General features: G+C 42.7%; 1 protein-coding gene across 4 annotated transcripts in view; it reads right to left on the reverse strand.

Annotated features, from left to right (window-relative positions):
- Positions 1-22,577, reverse strand: part of RAD54L2 (RAD54 like 2) — a 53,657-nt gene extending 31,080 nt beyond the window's left edge. Inside the window, exons 1-3 of one of the 4 annotated variants that reach the window (XM_061458260.1) lie at positions 22,082-22,321; positions 21,105-21,311; positions 14,527-14,733 (exon numbers count right to left, since the gene is read on the reverse strand). In XM_061458260.1, coding sequence (XP_061314244.1) covers positions 14,527-14,677 — 151 coding nt within the window. In that variant the 5' untranslated portion in view covers positions 14,678-14,733; positions 21,105-21,311; positions 22,082-22,321. Of the gene's footprint in view, positions 1-452; positions 1,048-14,526; positions 14,734-21,104; positions 21,312-22,081 lie in introns of those variants that run through there. The other 3 variants (XM_061458257.1, XM_061458258.1, XM_061458259.1) reach the window with 3 other exon arrangements.
- Positions 22,578-22,833: the final 256 nt, after the last annotated feature.

The raw sequence follows: 22,833 nt of genomic DNA on the forward strand, positions 1-22,833 counted from the left end.
TTGGGGGAGAGGACATCAGATATAAAAATCAGACTGATACAACACATTGATATTAATAACTGCCTCCCCTCTTGCTAAAAATTACTCTTGCAGCGTTACAATATGACAGCGGTAGAAACAATAACAGCCAGACTCAGAGTGTCACATCAAAGTCTTCAGAATTAAAAGCACAAAGAGAAAGCAAGCTTCCTTCTCATATCCCCTTCATCAAACCAGCAAGCACTGCAAGACTTGGAAAACTTAACCATTTCCAGCCCTGCCTGGTAGGTAGTAAATTAAAACCTGAGCCCCACAGAAGAGTCTGGGCTCCTGAGGCACTTTGCTAGCCTCTGAGTAGGGTGCTCCCCAGCACAGGGGCAAGTAAATGAATGGTCTGTAACAGGAAAGCAAGAGGCAAAAGAAAACAGGGAAGGGAGGAAATCAACCCACAAAAAGAGCAACCTGTGTCCTACCTGGAAACTGCTGAGACTCATCCAAGAGTAACATGCTGCTCAGTGCACCGAGGCAAGACCTCTGCCCCAGCACTCGTTCAATGAGGCTGCACACTCTCAGCCTTCTGCTATTCTTGTCTCAGGGTCTTCAGGACCAAAGTTTCCAGTCACTCCTGAGAACTCCTTATCTCTGCCCACAGCCCAGCGAACACTAAATCCACTCCCACTGGCTGTTCAGTCTGCAAGCGGGAAATGCCTCCTGATAAAACAGTCCAGGGTACGGGCAGCGAAACCTGCACTTAAGGTTTCTGAAAATAACTTTGGTAAATAGCTCCTAGTGCTTGAATCCACCCAGGCGGTGTGACGGGAATCAGTACGCACATATCCTCCTGCACCCAGCCGAGACGGTCCGGGTCACTTATATAACTGCTTAAATATGCCTCGTGTTCAGCCTAAATCAAAATTGTGACTATCTCCTCCCCTGCCTGGGGAGTCAAACAACACAGTCCGGCCCCAGGTAGCTGCTGCTCCACTGGGGACAGGCGCCTGGAGCTGCACTGCCCGCCCGGTTTGGCTTCGGAACGCGTTCCCGATCAGCCACAGCAACCTCGGTTATGCCCGGGAGAGGAGTTTTAGGAGAGAACAGAAGAGCAGGGAGGCTGGGTGGGTGTGTACGGGGGAGGTCTCTCCTCGGGAGCAACAGATCGGATCCCATTCACTCAGCCCTGATCCAGTTCAACTAGTGGCAGAGACCGAGACTGGGAATAAAATAAAAATCCTTACATAACCGTCAGGCTCCGACGGGGCCCCGCGCAAGGGGAATCCCAACAGACAACAGCACCTTCAGAGCGGGGACATTACCCTGCTCCCAGGTTTCACAGCGCAAAAGGAAAAGAGATGGGGAGTGAGTTTAAGACGAAGTACAGCCCTTTTGGCTTTGAGAACAACTGTGGTATCTGTGATTTTATCAGTATTTGTTTGCTAACTTCCAAGAAACCTAGACAACCGAGACTGAAACCGGAGCGATGCGATGCAAGCCGGCAACCTGTTTGCACAGCAACAGGCGAAAGAGCACTCTGTTCTCTTTGTTAAATCAGCAGCTTGTACAGCACTGCTAGTCTGCAGAAGGCTCCTACTGCAGCAAATGGACTACGAATGAGATTCCTCTGGTTTTAGGAAACAACCTGCCTGAATGTGTGGAGTGCAAGTTAACCTAAGCAAGCCTTCCTCCACATTGTCCATCTGCACCAGAAGGACAGGTACAGAACAAGTACAGGAGAGATAAGAACTTTAAAGCTGTGGTTGAACCCTTAAAGGCTAACCATCAAACTTAACCTTCTTCAGTGCTACAGTCTTCTTCCATGCCTGATTCCCTTCACAGGCATACCCAATGTCAGTAACAAAGAGCAAACCTGGGCTGATAGACACGTAATGAAATCCATTCACTGCTAGCAAGCATTTGTCCACATAATGAAGTCAGCTTTTTGCTTGAAACAACTGCCAAATCCAAGTCAGGGAAACCAGGATGGGCTCAAAAAGCCCGAGGCAAGCCTGAAGAGCCCTAGCTCTGATCTGCAGGACTCCAGGGTAACAAGCAGCACTCACAACAGTACAGGTTGATTTAAAGGTCTGCAAACGCATCTGAGGCAGAGCCACATTACCCTTTGTGTGACTCCAGCCATTTTTATTAGACCTTTCATTCAAGAGGGTGGTAGGACACAGGGAATGCTTGTTACCATCAAAATATCCTTCATGGTACTGTGAAACAACTCTGAAACAAACCAAAGGTGCTATATTCATCATTTAGAGCCATATAAATCTTACCAAAGAAAAGATGAACTGTATTAAAATTAAGAGGCTTGGTAACAAGACAGCCTTTCACCTATGTCACAGATTCAGATAGCCTGGCTGGTACACAAAAACATACACTGTTTATCAAGGGGGAAGAGGGACAAATATATTAAGTACATAGCTGAGCATCTTGTAAGCAGACATTATAAGGACTTTGTAGGGTTGGCATAAATAACCAAACATAATCTCAGCATCTGACCTAACAGAAACTGGGAAGTAAGATTTAAAGACAGTCTTTGTGTAAATACAACTGGGTACTTTCCCAGGCATGCTGTGCTGGTTTTGGCTGGGATAGAGTTAATTTTCTTCATAGGAGCTAGGATGGGATCTGGTTTGGATTTGTGCTGGAAACAGTGTTGATAATTCAGGGATGTTTTAGTTACTGCTGAGCAGTGCTTACAGAGCATCAAAGCCTTTACTGCTCCTCACCCCACCAGCGAAGAGGCTGGGGGCGCACAAGGAAATGGGAGGGGATACAGCTGACCCCAACTGACCCAAGGGATATCCCACACCCTATATAGATCCCATGATGATATAGGACATCATGCTCAGCATATAAAACTGGGAGTAGAAGAAGGAAGCGGGGAGGGAACATTGGGAGTGATGCCATTTGTCTTCCCAAAGTCATTGTTACATGAATGGAGCCCTGCTTTCCTGGGGATGGCTGAGCACCTGCTTGGCCATGGGAAGTGGTGAATGAATTCTTTATTTTGCTTTACCTCTTAAACTGTCTTTATCTCAACCCACAAGTTTTCTCACATTTACTCTTCTGATTCTCTCCCCCATCCCATCAGGGGGGAGTGAATGAGTGAGCGACTGCGTGGGGCTCAGCTGCCTGCTGGGGTTAAAACACAACACATGCTTATTACAGCAATCAAGCACAAGGAAAAGAGAAGTTCAATACACTGGGGAAAACAGGTGGCTTATACCTGCACACAGCAATAAAAAGGGAATTTCCTTCTTCATCTCAGTGTGCAAGCCAGAAAGGAATTTCTCTAGCACTTTTCTACTCAAAACAGCCTACTGGTGAGGCCAGCACTGTTAGCCATAATAAATATGTATCCACACAGCCAAGAATTAAATCTGCCAGAAACAGTCAGTTTATAAAATTATCTCCTCATGGAAGGTAATCTTGATACAGATAAGCCCATTTACTGAATAGCTTTTCTGTGAGGCCAGCCTTGCTGGTAAGGAAGAATGCTCTCCCTCCCCTACATGGGCTGAAATCTTACCTAGCTGTCATGCCTCACCTACCTCATGCTCAAACCATCAGCTCTCTGCAATTGCATGACTATGCTATACATCAGAAGAGGCTTCTCAAGAAACTGCTGTCACTTGAGAGGTTCCCTTGCAACAACATGTGAGATTTCCTTGTTAAGGAAAAAAAAAGTCACTAGAAAGTTTGTATTTTCATAGAATATCAAGACAAAGGCCCTTTAGAACATGGTTTTATTCAACTGACAAGTCTTTTCACCAGCAGTGTCAGCATCCCCGAGCACTGCAAATTCTTAGTGGTTAAAACTTGCACCTAAATCTGCTTATACACACAAGAAGCTCAACTGTAAAGTTTTTCAGGACACTAGCTCCTCTGTAGAGCAGAGACCACTGGAGATGGGCAAGAGAGGAATCACCTAAACTCAGTTCAACTAAAAAGTTTCAACAAAACATTACAAAACCCATCACAAGTTACTCTCCTTCCCCATCCTCTCCAGTTGGAGTAGCTCCTTCGTGTCCCCATGCCTGTTCTTCACTTTGAACATGGTTCTCTCAACCCACTGCCAAGCAACTCCAGGACTGCTCAACATTAACCCAAGTCATTCCCTTCCCTACAACGACCACCCTGGGTGCTCTTCACCTTCACTGCCGCCCTGCAGAACAGAAGAGACATTCCCGGCATATCTTTGACTGCTCCATGCTGGCTGTGTGCTCCCTTCCCCACACTACAGCTTTCTCACAGGCGTGCTCCACATCCAGCGGCTGCTTCTACACATTCCACTGATCTCCAACAAGTAGAGAAGCTGCTGCAAACCTGACTTGTTTGTAAGTTATTAAATACAAACTAGGCTTGACAGCCAAATTTCACTCTGATCATCAGCTGCTAGCTGCAAGTAGCATGCACAAACACCATGAAGGCCACTTTCCCTGTCCTGTCTTCCATGTTGTTTTAGCAACATGGAAAACACACAAGAATATCAGGTTTGAGGTGGATATGGTTTAAGGTGATGTTCATCAACCTGAAACAGTTCAGCTGGAATCAAACTTGAACTCTACACTATTATCTGTTGGAAGCAGAGTATTGATGGGCTTTAAGAATCATTTGCTTTTTAAACAAACACTGCACTGTAAATAAAACCTCTTTGGGTAAGATCTAAACCAACCATAGAAAAACAGAGGAGTCTTTCAATTGACTTTAGTGAGTTTTGAACTGAAATATAAGGCATAAAATCTATCAATCTGTTTTTTTTCTCATCTGATTTGTATTCATATAAACCTTGGTACCACACTTTAAATCACAATGGAGAGTGGGGTGGTGGTGGTGGCGGTGTACCACACAAAATACAGACAGTGACAAAATGAAGTGCCTTCTGCAAATACTTTTCACTCTGTCACTGCGGCAAAACACTGCTTCACACTTCAGTCCCAGGTTTTCAAAGGTTGTTTAAATGCACTGAAGAAAACAAGATGTACTGATTCTAAGTGGAAGGATTTATATCATAGATATTTATCATCATCTTAAGCTAAATCCACTGAGTTACAATCCCAGTTACATTCAAGAAGCCGATTACCATCTCTTCCTGTAACTCACTACATTACTGCGGCTGAAGATGACACGAGGTATTTGTGCACCACAGAAGAGTGATTTTTTATAACTCTAATTTCATTTCAGTTTTCATTTAAGTGCAAATTTGACATAAATCACATACAAAAGTGCCATTTTTAAATTGCTTCTAATAGTTCAAGTAATTAAATATTTTACATAGATGAAGATTACCTACAGATGTTTTAATTGCAAAATTTGTTTTGACAGAGATTTAAACAGCAAGTTTTTGCTCACCCCAAAAGATTTTCTCTTGCAGCTTTCTCCTGTCTCATTCCTATTTGCGTATTTGCAAGTGAAAATAATGTCTTCCAACTCCTACTTAGAATTTTTTTGGGACTGAGTCAGTGAACTGCATGTTGAAGAAAATGTGAACAAGACCTTTTCAACATCTGTCGTACAAACTACTGTTATTAAAATAAATGGGTCTTGCATCAAAAAACTTTGAGCCAAACCATGAGCCAGACACTTCTGAAAGTTCACTGTTGCTGTTTTCTATAAAGCCTAAGCAGGAAACTGAAAGCCAATAACAAATAAAGCCAAGAACAGTAATATGATATAATGTGATGTTGTATTTTAAAATCCTAAGAATAGTTCTAATTTAATTAAAACAGTTTCCCCTTCTTCCAAACTTGCTGCTGCTTCTTGGCTGTAAATATTACACCTGTACAACATACACATTTTAGTTAACCAGTCATTAAAACCAGCACAATACCAGATAAATGAAGGAAAAATAAAAATAGGGACCCCTGGCATAACTGCAACTCAAATGAAAAACAGGGAAGAGTTTCACTTAGTACATTTGAAAATAAGAGGGGCGCTACCTAAATTGTAAAGCAGGAGATTTTTGCTTTGGGTTCATCACATTCATTGGGTGACCTTGGCAAAATCGCTTTGCCACTTCTTACCTGTCCTAGAGGGAAAATACCACGTTACAAATTGGCTACTTAATTTCCTTGTGATTTCATCATGGTTGCAGAAGTGGCACATGATGGAGTACGGTATCTATGAGCGGTGACTCGGTGTGGTACAATGCTTGCTATTGAAAACGTACATAGGGAAAAAGGTACCAAACATGACAGAGAAGTGCAACTGTTCTTCCTTACAGATTCTCTGGCTGCTTTGGGAAAAGAGAAAAGCAAATTTTCGGCCAACAAAGCACAATCCCCATATCCTGTAAAGCCTATGAGAAAAGCAGGAAGAAACAAGACACTTCTCTCCACTGAAGACTTGGAAGAATTCTTTGTTAATAACTAATAGCTAATAACTGCTTACTCATTGACCCTGCTACCCATGAACCCATTCTAGTCTCACATTTGTGGCAGCTTTAAGAGAGCCTGTAGCTACAGGTAAAAGAAAAAAAACAATTGAAAAAATCCATGTCCATGTGTATATATATTATATATATACAATGCAAAGCCATGAAAGTGGGCTGTTCTTGAACCACACAGAAGGATGTCTATTTTGTACTCCAGGATATGCAATATACCAAAGGGAAGGAGGAAGAAAAGAGGGGGGAGGAAAAGCGTGGCTAGTTACACCAGCACATCATTTGAGGAGATGAGGCAGTTCCTGTGCCCAGCCAGTAGGTCTGAAGGAAGCAGAGCTCTGGCGTCATCACCTCCTTTTAAAGAAGTAAAGCAAGTCATTACTCCAGGTTATATAACATGGAGACTATGCCAGACTTTGTGCCACCCTCTCAGAAAGGAAGCCGCTGTCAGAAAGCCTGGGAGGCGGGCAGAGGAGTCACCACAGTTTTCATTCGGAGCTTCCCCCTGCTTAGGATAAGCAGAGGACACCGGGACAGAGCCCGCACTTTCAGGCAGAGGAGGCAGATGGTGAAAGGCTCAGCGACTGACCTGCAGCATCGTCAGTCTGTAACTCCCTGCAAAGGGGGCTGGGGGACAGCACTGTCAGGATCTCATCCTTCCTTCCCACCGAAGCTGTCAAGCCACACCTCACCCTGCTGAGAATAACCTAGAATAACCTAGTTCACAGGGTTAGTTAAAATGCTGGAGTCAGTCAGTAAAACCCCACAAAGCCCAGGCACCACTCCTCCATACTCCTCTCCAAGCCTGTTACCTGCCCCTATTCCTCCCTGATTTGTGGGCAAACAGCCTGTAGACAAGGGAACTCCACCTCTGTCACCCTCCAGCGACCTAAAGTGCCCCAGTCAAGCAAAATGCCCCCAGAGGCAACATGCAGCTTTGGGTTTGGCACAAAGGGAGCTGACAAAGTACACAGTACTGGCTGTTCCCAGCAAAGCACCCACGAGGACTTTTTATTTTAATGTCACCCTTTAGCGAGTCCAATAAATCCACTTTCAAGGGAACTGGCTGCTGGGTGCCTACCACAGGTTCTGCATGGGCATTAGCAGCTCCTGTACAACGTGCTGGGTACACAGACACTTGCTAGCTGGGCAGGCCCAAAGCTAGCACACAGAAACACCATTCCTTATGAAAGACAGGCTGTACTACAGGGAAACTGACAGAGTTAAAATACCCAGCCTTCTGTAATAAAGCAAAGTTCCCAGAGAAACCAGTGGGGCTGTTGCCTAAACGGGAGGCAAACCTTCCCTGCAATTTCAGTGTAACCTTTCTGCATTATTCAGTAAGGAGGACTGCTAAAATTGCAAGTGCTAGTATCCAGCCACTTCTCACCTTTGATACTAACTATATCTTTCCTATTTATTCGGCTGGACTGTGGAAACATTGAAGACAGCCAGCTGGGAATTTTCTGAGTCTTGAGAAAACAACAGAAATGTCCAATGCAGGATTTGCAGAGGTGGAGAGTGTATGCTTAACAGATGGAAAGCAACTTCGGAGATGCTCTTATCCCTTTTGGAGATTGAGAAAACAATAAAACCCCCTCAATTTCTTAGTTATAGCAATGCATCCAGTATCTGCAGCTGGACTCATGTTTGCTGAGTTACCCACAATCAGCTGACTTGATGTTGAGCCCCAGAGTTTGATAAAGCATATTTAAACACTCTGATCCATAAGGATCACCTGCTAAGGTAATGCAGCTTCCCATAACAATCTGCTAAAGTTTAAACACATGCCAATATGCAGGATATTAATTCACAAGTAAGTTTTCACATGTAGCAATTACTTTTGTATCTCTGATATCAACATGACATCACCTGGCATGCAATTATTGGCAGTCTATGAAAAGCCACTACAAGCATTAAAATCTGCCTAGTTGTTTAAGCATAGCAAAGTGCACAGTGGTACACAGAAGTTCAGGTTTGGCTTCCCAGGCTTACAAAGGTTAGGGTCTTTGTGAAGCCAACAAACTGTTGAGAAGAGGCTTGTTTCCCCCAGGATTTGCCCTTTAGCTTCCTTGGAAATAGTACTGGTGGACTCTAGAGGGAGCTGCATCCAGCCACAAGTAACTAAAATAAAGGAGTCAAGATAAGAAAGTCCACCAAGAAGGAAAAAATGGAAAGATGTCAATCACCACGCTTCCTTCCCCCCTAGAAATCCACTTTTCCACTCTGCAAACGTTAACTTGAAGGTTAAATTATAGGATTAGCACTTACTGGCACCCATCACTCTGGCGTCCGTACACACAGAACATAGCCGAGCTTAAAGAAGCAACCCTCATGGCCACCCTCAGTGCTTTTCTGGGTTTAGGGAAGTAATGACTTCTGTTTCTTTCCACACTCTTTTCTCCGACTCATCCACTTTCATCAACAAAAGCCTCCTCTGCACTCCAAGCTTACCCCAAGAGGCCTGCGCCTTCCCTTAGTGCCTGCCACCAGCCTCCAGTTAAACAAGGGCAAGAGATGAAAGCACGTTATCACCAGTCTGAAGCAGAGAACAAAGCAGCAGTCAAGCCCACTATACCCATGTAATGCAGCAGATGGAAACATCTCATTAAAGGGTTCCTCAAGGAGCAGCTATAGTGCCAGAGGCTGCCTGGACCTTGGGCTGCCCACCTACCCTCAATAACCACCCAAAGACACAGTTGTGAAAGCTACTTTTGAAAAGGAACTGAGAGATTAAAGAAACAAGTACGTATTTGCTCCTCCTCTTCTTGAGGGATGCATTTCATTTTCTACTACATAAGGAGGAAAACTTAAAATCAGTGTTTCCCAAGAGAAAACGTGCATCCTGATCAAAACCAGAAGGCAAAAAGATTTCAGGTTGCCGGGGCTAATCTCCATCTACCAATACAAGAAGGACAGCCCAATTGAAGTAAAAAGTGCAAGTGAACTACTTTCTAACAGCAGTTCCCCAGGTTTTATCTTCTTTTTTCCTCCAGCATTATGGGTATTCCTAAATTTGGATATAAAATGATATAGAACAGCATACCATTTAGCTGGGTATTATTGACAAGACTGTCTCCACACTCTGCCTCAAGTTTCATACAGGTGAGTATAACATGACGTAATTCACATTAACAACTTCACATGAGAAGCAAAAACCCATGTACATGAGCAGGAGGAGGCTGCTAAGTGAACAGATTTATACCAAAGACTTCCTTCTCTTCCCCTGTAAGGACAAAAGTTTGCTCTATTCCCAACCCCACACATCCTGCTGGGGACTCCCACACACACCACAGTTTTGTTTTGTTCCAGCACTTTGTGGGGGAGAAGCAAAGCTGGAACACCTTTGGGCTGGGAAGCACATGAATAACACAAGCTTCCAAATGAGCAGCATCTCCCCGCACCTCAAGGATGCATCCATGTATCATTCAAAAATATCTTAACCCCAACCTTCCATGTGACTTTAAAAACAGACTTCCAGAATAATTTCAGGTTTTATAACCCCAGGCGCCAATGAACTTCCTAGTAAGGATGGTGTTAGCTACTGATTTTTCCCATCAGGTTAGACAAGGAAATTATCTGGGCAGCTACAAATAGATTTCACTTTCAATGTAATTGCACCTCTTGGTGCCTGATGATGACCCACAGAGGACCATCATCACGTTAAACAAAATCCATTCTTGCTATAATTTCATGCAACGTTTTTTCCCCAACCACCAAGTGAAAACTGTACACAGAGCTGACCCAGCAGTACTCCTTCAAATAACCTGGCTTTCCTCCTGAAGGAGCCTGAGGAAAGCAAAGAGCTTTTCAAACCGGAATCAACAGTGGCTGTCACCTGAAGTCAAGAACTCCCCCCTTGCTACCTTGGGAAACTCAAAACTGTGAGTGCCCAGTTGCACACTCAAGTTCAAACAAAATGCAGCCATTGAAATACATTCTGGATCACACTCCAGACACAACAGGTAGGTCTGTTTGAATCTGTCATGAAACTATCACATGTCAAAGGCAGGGATTAGCACAGCTTTAGGAGGTGAGGGTGAGAAAAAGGATCTCTTTCCCCCTTATTAACCTCCTGTGCCAAACCTTCAGAGGTTCTGAGACTTTTGCCTGGTGCCTTCACTCTACTAAGAAACTGCAGAGCAAAAGAGCACAGGCAGCTGCATGTCCTCCACTTTCCTGGGACTTGGGATTCTGTACCACCACCACAACTGTGCTCATCATTCACTCCTCTTTAAGGGTCCATATGTCCATGGAAATCCAACACAAATCAGTTTTGTTTAGCTTCAGCACTTTGCCAGCAAGGAGGAGTAACAGAATGAGTCTGAGGTGGGAAGAGGGAGCACTGCCTCCATCTTCTGTTCTCCACTAGTCAGAGATGGCATGCAGCTAGAATGCCCCCAGCCCTGTGGAAAGAAAGAGGGGAAGAGAAGACAGAAAATGGGCAAAGTGGACAACACAGGCAGAAGACAAGGCCAATTGCATGGAGATTATCATATCATAGCAGCACCTAACATGCTATTAGCTGGTGCTGCCTGATATATCCATACATTAAGAAGGTACTAGAAAATTATCCACTCCTACACCCCGGAAGTACTGATTCTAAATCCCTGTGTGCTGTACCACACACCCTGTAATGCAAACACAACTAGAAGTCTTTGACAACAGTGTCTGAATGCCTGTGCTCCTTAAGGCATCTTTCAAAAGAACTGAAACAACCAGCCCTTTACACTTTTCCCCTGAACTACACTTCAAAAAAGCGTTTAACCCATATACTCAGAGGTAAGAAAACATGCAACTTGCCATCACTATTAATAACAGAATTACAGCAATATGTATAAGAGATGATGAACTCCAGAGACTTCAATCAGAATAATCCAAAGGCATTCAGAAAGTGGAAAAACAGAGCACTACAGCGGGATTCATTCAAACACTAAACAGCTTTCCTCAGGAAAGCTCTGAGGTATAAACAGTCCCTGCATTTGAAAGGATCTCTAAAATCCATATTGGAGGTTTGTTTCCTCTTTGCTCAAATTAGCTTTTATTCCTATGGAGTTCTGCACAGCCCTGAGCAACCACCAGCATCAGAGAAGTGCAGGACTTGAAACAGCCCTTTATCTCTACAGTCATCAGTACATCACATTTCGAGTGAAAACGATTTATGGAGTTAGCAAAAAAAGTTCTTAGCCATCACACACTCGTATCACAAAATCAAACATGATAAAACAAGTGCTGCTACCCACAAGTGATGAGAAAACAGATGCAGTGGGCAGGGATGACAAGGCTGGAAAACCAGTGGAAGCCTCCGGCTAGGACTGAAGCGTGCTGCTAGAGTGGGTGTACAGTCTGGCAGCCACTGGGAAGGGGTTATAAGTGTCAGGGTAGGTATATCCTGGAAGAAGTGTTCTAGAAAAACATAAATGCTAAGGTTCTTTAACTGATCACACTGAAGAATGGCGCAAAGGATGTAAGCTTATTAGCTCTCACTTGTTCAGAAATATTCAGAAAACTACCCTTCTGTACTCCTTCTCTTCCTTAAGGGCAGAGGGAGAAGATTTAGGAACTGTTTTCATCAAAGCAGTACCACAGAATTCCAAACTAAGGAAAACTCCAGACCACCTATGGGACAGCCTATACTAGATGCAAACAAAACCTGGAGCAGAAATGAGAAAAACAACACCAAAACCCTTCCTTACCAGAATGTAACAAGAAATTCAAGAAAATTCTGAAACTGAAAAGACCACAAGTATTAATTCCACACACACCATATATCAAAAAGGATAAAACCAGGTTAAACATGCAAAACACAAGTCACTGTTAAGTCTGAGACTATACTATCCGCCATCAGTTGTGCAGATAACATTACATGAAACCTGGAAGTTTCTTAAGTAATTTGAGTCACCATCAAAATGTGGAAAACCTAGATTTCTAAAACTCTTTTGCAAGCAAGCAGTAAAATGTTAGGTTTATAATTGCTATAATCACTGTAATTTAAAACAAGCCACCAGTTTCAGTTTGGAGAAAACATATTTGAAGCCTGTTGCCCTTCCAAGGAAATAACAGGGATAGATTAATAGTCTTCCAAATCTTGTAGTGCTAGAAATACACAAGAGTCTGCCCACAAGGGAAGGATCCCACAGGATCCCCATTGGAACATCTACAGAACAGCCACAATACAGGAAGAGGAGGAGAACAGCACATCTGGCAACAAGGAGAACAAAGTTTTAACAGAAATTATTAAGATTAAGCTATTAAACTCCACAGTATAAACATTAGAACTTTCTTCTTGTGACTAAAAGTAACTGCATGTTGCCAAGATGATTTTTATGAACAAGGGTCATCGACAAAGAGACAGGACTATAAACATCAGATGGGGAAAATAAAATGATCCTCTTAATTCTGAAGTTAGATGTATTTCATAGGCCAAACAACACGATACTGTTTTTATATTAGCTCTAAGGTAATATAGGTATCAAATGACATTCCTGAGGCAGTATGCAGCTGTGAAGAGGTATCACGAGAAGCCGAGTGGACATCTCCACAGAAAGCAGTAATTATACAGCTAAGCACACAGAAAGCATCCTGCTATTCTGGCAGGCAGAACTAAAGCTGAAACATCTGAAACCTCAGATGCAATCTAGCTTTGCTTAGATTGTGCACGAGAGAGTTCTGCCTGTACCTAATGGACAACTATGAAGACATTTTGTGTTAGTTATATGTAAATTGTCTTTTTACTCTCCCTTATTATTTCCTACATTTGTTAAAATTTATTTTTAATTAGTCACTAAAGAAATACAAAGCATAAACATTTTCCTAGCATTTTAAGATGAAAATAAACAGCTGTCATTAGAGCTAGCGATGTTCTGATAAACCTATATTAATTTTACTTGCTTTGGAAAGAATAATCCTGACAATTATAAGTATTTAGCCACAATAATATAGATGTAGATGATAAAATACATAGGTCCATGGTAAAATAGCCATGGGGAAAGACCCACTTGGACATGACATACAGCCAGTCCTCTCTGTTAATAAGTTGGCTATGTCACGCTTCCTATTGCTCCCTTGGGTGCAGGTTCCTGTGAACAAAGTGATGAGTCTCTCTGAAACAAAGTAATCTATGGGCCTATAGCTATCTCCTGGGGAAAAAAAAAACAACCACAAACAAAACAACAAAACAACCAAAGAACACTTGAGGACAACAATGTACTTTGGAAATAAAAATACTTTAGTAACTACAAGTGTCTGTCTTTAAACACATTCTATTCTCAGTAGGTTTAACTTGGTGCATTCCAAAATCTGCTCACCCTTTGAAATGATTAAAAATCACAATTTTAAAAGAAGCAAACACAGCATTCCCTTAGGCTTGGGCTGTAGTTTTATGATAGAAGGAGGCTGTTGGCAAATACAGCATGGGGAATTCCCACCTGAGCCATGTACTCTTGTCTATGTGCCCTCAAACATCAGCCCTTCTGCTGGATCAACAAACCTATTCCTAGGATCATGCCAGGAACCTCACAGTTATCTAATCTAGCTCAAATGTAACCTGCACAGCACAGGTCCACAACAACTACACTGCTCCTAACTGAAGAGGAGAGTGGGGCAGCTGCAACTAGGCGAGGATAGAAGGTGGTAACTTAGCACAGCCACCTTTCATATTGTCAACGAAAGGAAAATAAACTCAACCTGGGTGCTGTCGGAAAGGAACATTTTCCAGTTGTTAAAGACAATTATTGTAAGTAATCAATAATTGCTCATAGCATCCATTAAATTGTTCACCTATAGGCAAACCACTGATGCAAACATGTTTGCATCTGACACCAGATCTTGTTCATAATACAGGTAACTAAACTGATTTATTTACTTCTTTATACAATGGCTTTCCCAAAATCTGTAGCTATTTTAAAATCTTCTCCTCTTTCCAATTTATGTTTGTGGCTTGTTTTTATGATGAAATTCTATTTTTTTGTGTCCAGAAGTCCAACTTTAACCCACATTAAATCCCTCTTTAAACTGAACACCCACATAAGAACTTCTCCCTGCCAAGCACTGGACAAACTCTAACCCTTATGCAATCTACCTATGTGTCACTCACCAAAATTAGTAACACCAGCTTTGTATAACAAATGTATGCAGAGATCCACAACCCCACTCACCACTCTCATCAAGTAAGTCCTCCTCGTCATCCCCATCATTGTCCTCCTCCATCGCCTCCTCCTCATCTTCCTCCTCCTCCTCTTCCATATCCTCCTGCTCCAAGTCCGGGTCCAGGTCCGGATCACTCCCTGAGATTGACTCGTCTGACATGATTCCCAGTGATGCTCCTTGTGCATTACCTGCTCATGTTCTACCGTGAGGCAGCCCTGCAAGAAAAGAGGTAAATAATGAGCCCAGTGAATCCCAGCCTGTGAGCCTCAAGACTCAAGATCATAGACAGATTACTGCATATAAAAGCACAAATCTGCCATCAGTCTTTTAAATAACAGTTACATCAGGCTGCACACAAAATCCTGTGTAGAAAATGGATACCATAAGCAATGTATCATAATATTGGCCCAGCATTGTAGAATCAGTAACAGAACCAACATATTGACTAATCTCTAAAAAAAACATCTTTCTGTTGGTACCTTTGACATGCATACAGCAGAAAGATCCCTAGTATCAATGTCTGATTATACAAAGATGTAAAATAAATGAATGATGTGAACAACTTCGGAACACTACCATCCAAACATGAAGCATAGGAAAAAAAATCAGTCACAGAAACCCACAGAACAAGAACTGGAGCTTGCTGTGCCATTCCTCTGTTACACTACTCCAGTGCATCACAGCAGAAATCAGGGTACAAAACAACAAAGCCTAAAGAAAGGGCCAAGGCAATCACAAAGTCACAAGTTTATCTCTTCACAACACGCACTGTCACTTCTGGATAGTGATGGGTACTCCTGGGTATTCCTCTTTCATGCACAATGAATTACCAAAGAGCTGCATAAGATGGATGCAAAGAAAGAGACACAACCAAGAAAGGAAAATAAAGAAGGCATCTTGATCTTAAGGAACATAAAGCAAAGGATGTGTTCAAAAAAGCAAGCCTCAGAAGAACTACTACCCACACATTCCCCAGAAAGCTTTAAAGAAAGACAAGGGAAACATTTCCTCATCACTCATTTTCCAGTGCCCCCTACTTACACCACATTTCCATTGTAAACTATAAAATACTGGAGAACTAATCAACCACTTAAAGAAAAAAATCAAAAAAGGACTTGGAAGCAGAGAAGGCAGCACATATATCTACAAACCTAGAAAAAAAGCATTTTCAGCTGTGTTTCAGCAGTAAGTAGATGAGCTCAGGATCTTGAAGGTTAAAGACACAACTCAACACCCCTGTAAGCAGGGCTGAAAATCTAACTGTCAAGCATGCTGAATTATTCCAGCTGAACTCATCAGTTCCTGCTTTGCCTCTCTCAGCTCCTCAATAACATTGAAGAGTGTCTGAAAGAAAATAAACACGAGGAAAGAACAGTCTTTGTGGAGACTGATATTGGAATGGGAAGCCTTTCACCACCAGGGCCCAGGAGCACTTTGCCACCAGGCAGACAACTGAAGTCCCTACACTATTACACATGCCACACAAAATAAGTTGGCTTTGTCGAGCAGATGGTAGAAAAGGCCAAAATCTAAATTAGCTCCGTGGAACTGTGCCAGTTTACACAAGCCAAAGAGATTAATTCAGCTTCTGTGGCCTGCTGGTAGGCAGGTACTGAGCCCTGCTGCTGTCAGCCTGCTGCAATATAGGGACCTGCGGCATCGCTTACTGCTGATGTCTGGTGACTTCAGTCAAGGACTGTAGGCACAAATCAGCAGTATCTATTATCAGAAGTTTTTCCTCACAAATGCTGTGCTGAAGTCTACATGTGTTTCAAAACAGTGGTTTCTTTTTACTTTTAAATAGCAACCATGGGGCTCTTCCGGCTGATATCCAGCCCTACGGAAAACAGGCATTTCTTCACACTTTACAGGTTGCACTCAAACCTGCAACTGTAAAGGTGCACGTGTCTCTTTCCATTTCAGGAGATGGGCAGTAGTGTTACCTTTGTGGGTCTTTGCTGGTCGCCTGGGATTTCAGAGAGATTTATTTATTCCCATGTTGTCTATACTGTGCTATAAAGCACCGCGCACGCAATCTGCAGGAAACCGTACCAACAGAAGCATATTAAAAAATATCCATGTTTTACTACCCCATTAAATTAAGCACCACCCCCACCCCCAAAAAAAAAAAAAAAAACAACAACAAAACCAACAAAAAAGAAGAAATACAAACACTACCAAAATGGCAGGAGTGAATTCTCATCTACAAACAGGAAAAGCAGAAGGGCTGAATGCCACTAAACACTCCAGGTCAAAGAATAACACACGATACAGTTTCTCCCATCAGCATCCTCCCGTGTGTCATCTCTCATGTTTCATCATTTGTCGCAGATCCTTAAAAAAGAACAGGAAAAAGGGGGGGGGGGGGGGGAACCCCACAACAAAACACTTTCTGAAAACTGTTTAAAGGAAAGAATAGAAGTCTTTGTATTTCTATAAATAAAATCAAACTCAGTGGAGAGCAGCTGTATCTCAGGCTGGAATACAAAAGGGCTCTAATCTATGCTTTATTTTTGTTTAGCAGTAAGTACATGTTCTTTATAAGGTAACTCCTGACATCCATTCAGCAGCCCCAGCCATATGCAGGAGAGTTAAAAAGAAGCTTTCGAAAAGACTTAATTAAATCTCACAGAAGCTGGGTGAAACAAAGATGGTTAACTCCTCTGTGCCTATTGTCACGCTGCTGTCTGGCTTCCTCCCTCCCATCCTGCTCCTCAGCTCTCGCAGCTCCACAGCTGCTCTCCGTTGCGTTGTGTAAGCCCAGGGTCTCGGGAGGGCTCCCACCCTGCCTGGTGGCACTGGAGCACGCAGCGGGGACACAGCAGGACAGGCAGGTACACATTACACACCACGAGACTGCCCTCGTTTCTCACACCGATCTGACCCAGTTCAGAGCCTTCCACCAAGGGGAATTACACAACAGGGCCAGATTGTAGCTGCCGCTACTGTTTTATGGCCGAGTGACTCCAACGTGCCCCGTTCTCTTGCCTTTGCACCACACTCAACATTTAATCACTGTAGGAAGGGCACTTTGTGAGAGATAAACAGCTTACCTTCACTAATCAAAGTTACTGTTTGTCTGGACTTTTTGGCTGTCCCACATTAAACCAATCCACAAACCCTCTGCCCTGATGCAAAATGGGATGCTGCACCTCAAGCATTATGCTGTAAGGAGGGTTTACCAGCACCAAGAAACACAAACCAAGCCAGCCACACCATGGCTCACCACAGAAAGCCAGAAGTCCATAGAGTGCAGCAGCCAGTCCAATACCTGGTGAGGCTGCTGGGGTATTGGGTGAAAACACTGAAAAATTCCTCTTGCTTACTCAGGGAGAAGAAAAGAGCTGTCGTGTTTATCCTACCCAGGAAGTTAAACCCTGCAATCAACTGCACATCAAATTCACATCCAAGACAGCCTCTCTCATGTATTATGTCCTGTCTTTCAACAATGACAAAAATAGTTCCAAAGTTTGGGGGCCTTTGCTTTTTTAAGGTAGAACATTTCAGATAGTAAGTAAATGCCATGCAATGATGGCTGCTGCCTCCTCAGCAGGCACAGGAAGAAGGCCCAGCTCTGGATGAGGAAACTTCAAGAGCTTGCACATTTGGGCACGTTTCTGTTGTCCTTGGGTTTTTCTTTCACGCTGCAAGGGCTTGAAAAGTCACCATTTTTTCTTACATCTGAAGTAGAGAGAGTGACAGTTTTTCACTGCAGGGTCACACATGCCATAAGCCATGCGATTAAGTAAAAAAACCAGCAAACATCATGGCATCCTGTGATTTCTGTACAACATTGCTACCTGCATCAGAGTACTCATCAACACTATAAACTAAACTATTATTTCATTAACTACTACAAATCTAGACAAGGAAGGATGCAGGGCAGATTAGAGTCCTTCCCCACCTGGCCAAGGAGGAGCAGGATTCCCTTGGGCCTCCAGGAAGCCTCCAGGTTTAACACTAATGCTACTACAGCGCTGAACAGTAAAGAGGATTCCATCACCTCTCCAACCTCCAGCCAAGCCCAATATCTGGGACTCATCAAGATTTGTCCCTTAAAGCCTGTTTTGTAACCAAGACCTCACTTCAGTCATTGTGGTGCCTGCCCATAGGAACAGGATTGAGCGCGCTGGCAAATCACAAGAGGATTTGCACAGACAGCTTAATAAAACCAGGTATTTCAAAGTCAGTGCGGCACAACGCTCTCCAGTTTCTGCTATATAAAGTCATGTTCTATGGTAATAATAATTTCCTTTATCTTTTTTCTTTGGCAGCAAAATGGTGCACTGGCTGGGGCCATAAAACTCCTCTTATACACTCAGCTCGCACACAAACACTTCAAACTGGATGCGTACAAAGGTAACAGCTGGCTCATCCGGAGAAATCTCATCTTGTTGCTAGATTGCTGCTAGCACGGTTTTGATAGCTTACAGGTAGCCTTCAGTAACTAATGGAAAATTACTATAAAGCATACAGATGTATCGCTAAAAAAGTCATGACCTTAAGCTTCTCTGTATGATAAAAAAAATCTTGTAACGGTTTGCAAGTAATAACTTGCAATGTTATTGCAAAATAACCAGTAATACTTTCCTGTTCCGTTCAAAAATGCAGTAAGAAATAAACCCGAGATCGGTGGGTTTGGGTAGTTTGAGTCTAACAAATCTGAGAACTTCTCGATCTTCCATTTTGCAACACTAACATCTCTATTTTACATTATCATGTAAAAAACAGTGGGGGGAAATCACTCAAAAGGATATTTTCTCAAAAAAGAGCCAACAGTGTTACTGACCAACACTAAACCTGCAGATCTCCTCCATGTTTTTAACAAAGTGAACTTGAGTGCTTACTGAAAAACCCACAGGAACTTCTTTCCCCCAGCTATAACTCCCACAAATTGCCTTTAAAGCAATCCTTAATTGATTAGTTCGTGATTTAAATCCCTTCTTCCTTCGCAGGCTGAGACTGTTAGGACTCGAGCAATGCAGTTTTTCAGCTGTGACTCACAGGTAACTGGTGGCCACACACTGCTAGCTGGGAAGGAAGAAAACAATTCTCCTTCATTTCCTCCTGCTCAAACCACCACAAAACGAAGTGGCATTGATTCCCTCTATAAGTGATATGTTTACTTACAGGAATATTAAACTGAAGAAAAGACAAAGCAGGAACCTGTAAAATCATAAACTGGAGAGCATCTGCTTGCCCTGAACCAGCCTTCTGAGCAAGAAGGGATGCTTCTCCCCATCCCACATAAACATAGGCACAATGCATTTAGTCTTCGCCCACGCTTGAGGTGAGTATTAAGGAGCCCACTGTGATCTGTGGGGAGCAGGAATCAAGAACAAATATAACAGACTGCTTTAAAAAACTCTTCAGTGTATCAGTCCTGGAGAGTTGCAGGGCTTGCTCTTTCATTCTCTCTAGGTTAACAATCACCTTCCTAAAAGGCAACGCACTACTAAAAACAGCCTGAAACTGGTTGTTCCCTGAGAACAAGATTAACAAAAGCTGCTGCAAGAAGGGGTGGGAGAAAGCAGAATAATAATGAAAAAAAAAACCAAACATAACAACCAACCACCCTAAAACCAGCCCATTAAGAAAGAAAAGAGAGCTAATCCTTCCCCTCTGCTGACATGACAGTGCTGGCACGGAGAATGTGACAATGAACATTACATAAGGTCTGGCTCCCACTGTGATCCCAAACAAAAAGAGCTAGCGCCAAGTCAGTGGCAGCATCTGCAGATCTGCCACGACCTGAATTGGTGGTGGCAGTGGCACACACTGGTCATCCATCAGCTCTGGCAGAAACCTCCTGCCACAGCATCCTCTCTCCCCTGCATTTTAACAGGGATGTGGGTACACCTTACTGCCAGGAGTGCCAACATTTTGTAACCTTTAAAGAAAAAACCTCAATACTTTGCATAAAGTGTCAGTGCTCACTTCCCTCAGATATTGTAAGGCACTGACAAGCTCTTTACCTCTGGACAGAGCCAGCAGATATGGGCAAATTCCTTTAATGTTTGTGTATATGTAAGTACACAATCATGTCATAGAATGATACAATAGTTCGGGTTGGAAAGGACCTTAAGATCATCCAGTTCCAACCCCCCTGCCATGGGCAGGGACACCTCACACTAAACCATCTCACCCAAGGCCTCGTCCAACCTCATCTTGAACACTGCCAGGGATGGAGCATTCACAACCTCCCTGGGCAACCCATTCCAATGCCTCACCACCCTCACAGGAAAGAATTTCCTCCTTATATCCAATCTAAACTTCCCCTGTTTAAGTTTTAACCTGTTACCTCTTGTCTTATCACTACAGTCTCTAATGAAGATGTCACTAAATAATGTTGCATTGCTTTTAAAAGTGACTTTATTTAATTATATTAAAGTAGAAACTGACTTCCTATAAATCAGCTCAAAGCGTTCTTTACCCGTGAACCGCACTATCTAGAAGGGCAGTTTGTTTTGTGCTCCATAAAAGCTCAGGCTGAGGTAAGAAGCATGTGAATGGCTTTGCTTCCAGTAATTACTGATATTCATCTGGATCAACACTATCACAAATGAATAAATATCTTGTCTCTTACTTCACAGAACCTCCAGTTGTTTTCAGCTCTGGCAACGTCTGTACAAATGGCACGTGCATTCCTGAAATGTTGAGAAAAGGGAACTTGCTTTCCTTGATCCCTGTTTCTGCTTTCAAAGCAAACAGCATTTCAACATAGAAGACACTTCCAAGTGTGTTCTTATGTGTTTTACTCATGGTGCTATGGCTATAGAAAAACAACCAGTACCTTTGAGGAAGTAAGGTAAAAATAAAAGATTTCAAATGATGGGGAAGACTTGATAGTAGGGCATAGCATGTCAGGATCCCAAACTATATTCAATACATTGTATATGGCAGAGTAGTTTGGTGCAAATTTGCCTACCCTGCAATGACAACCATTCTCAAACCCCAAAAGATAGATTATAGAAGTCAGCTCATGAGAGAGGCATGGCAAGCCTTGTCTTTGTGAGTACCCAAACTATGTCAAGACATAAGCCAATTTCCACAAGCAAGGAAGATCCAGATAACTGAAAGATCCCTCTAGGAGTTTAAGCTCTCGTTACACATACATAGGTGCCAGAGAAGTTATGTAATAAATCAAGAGTAAATTACATGAACAGAAGCAGTGGAACAGAGAGGAGTGAAAAAGCAATGAGCTAACCTTCTCAAGTAAAGATCAGTCACTGTCACTTGATGAAGACAAACTATGGCTTTGGTCATTGAGATACACTAACATTATGGCTTACTTCCTTGAAGAGTATCCCACAGAAACAGACTGAAATAGCCCATAAATAATGTTTTCATCTTTCAAAATGGGGAACACTGCATGTTTTCCCAATGCTGAAAGGCCTAGTTGATCTATCCTGTTTTCTCAGCATCACCCCATACACACACTCTTGTTCCTCTGCCTCCCAGAGCAGCACATTTCATTATGGGGAAATGATTCACTGCTTTTGACTGTGTCTCTGCTCAGGAAACAAGCTTTCCCACCAGCAGCAGCAGGCCAGGGCAACTCACCATCTCCTCTGAGACAGACACCAGTCACAATGTGATTTGTTGATGACAGTGTGCAAAGTAAACACAGCTTAACTCTTCCTTTAGTTGTTTGTCTGCATTTCTCTAGAAAAAGCTGAAGAGGTCTGGAAGTTTTTTTCTGGTGCCTCATCTTTTCTTCATTTTCACAACTGGACTAAAACCTGAGGTTCTGGTTGATGCAGTTTTTAGAAAAAGGAAGAATTTAACATGGTTTTGTGCCTCTTTATTCCCTATCCCACCTCCAGCAATGATAATTACACCAGCGACGAGAAAGCATTACTTATGCCACCTACAGTTTACCAAAGAGACTTGAACATCAGCGAAAAAAGAAAGAAGAAAACCAAAAAATCCTGAAGTAGGAGGAAATGGAAATAAACAGTTTTGAACTCGCATGATACAAAGATGACAATTAGCATATGTTAGACCCAAGTTGCTGCAGTCTGTCAAGCAATCAGACATTAAACTAAATTTGATTGGATTCCACTGTGGATTAAGAACCCATTAGGAGATTAAGAACTGTCAGAAACAGGGGTTTCTTTCAGAGTCATTCCTTCCAACAGAACATACTGCTTGCACAGTGCTGGGAAAACTTATAATATGCAGCACCACTTATAAAGGTCACTCTTCTGCTGGTTTTGAGAACAAAGTCACCAAAATCTGTTGATTTTTGCCTTTCCCACTAGACAGGTCAAAATAAAACACCCACATAGATCCTCACCTATCCTGCACAAATA

Source organism: Pezoporus flaviventris, unplaced genomic scaffold, assembly GCF_033815535.1.
Source record: "Pezoporus flaviventris isolate CSIRO_AGI_PZ_B2104156 unplaced genomic scaffold, CSIRO_AGI_Pfla_v1 ptg000026l, whole genome shotgun sequence".
Taxonomy (NCBI): Eukaryota; Metazoa; Chordata; class Aves; order Psittaciformes; family Psittacidae; genus Pezoporus; species Pezoporus flaviventris.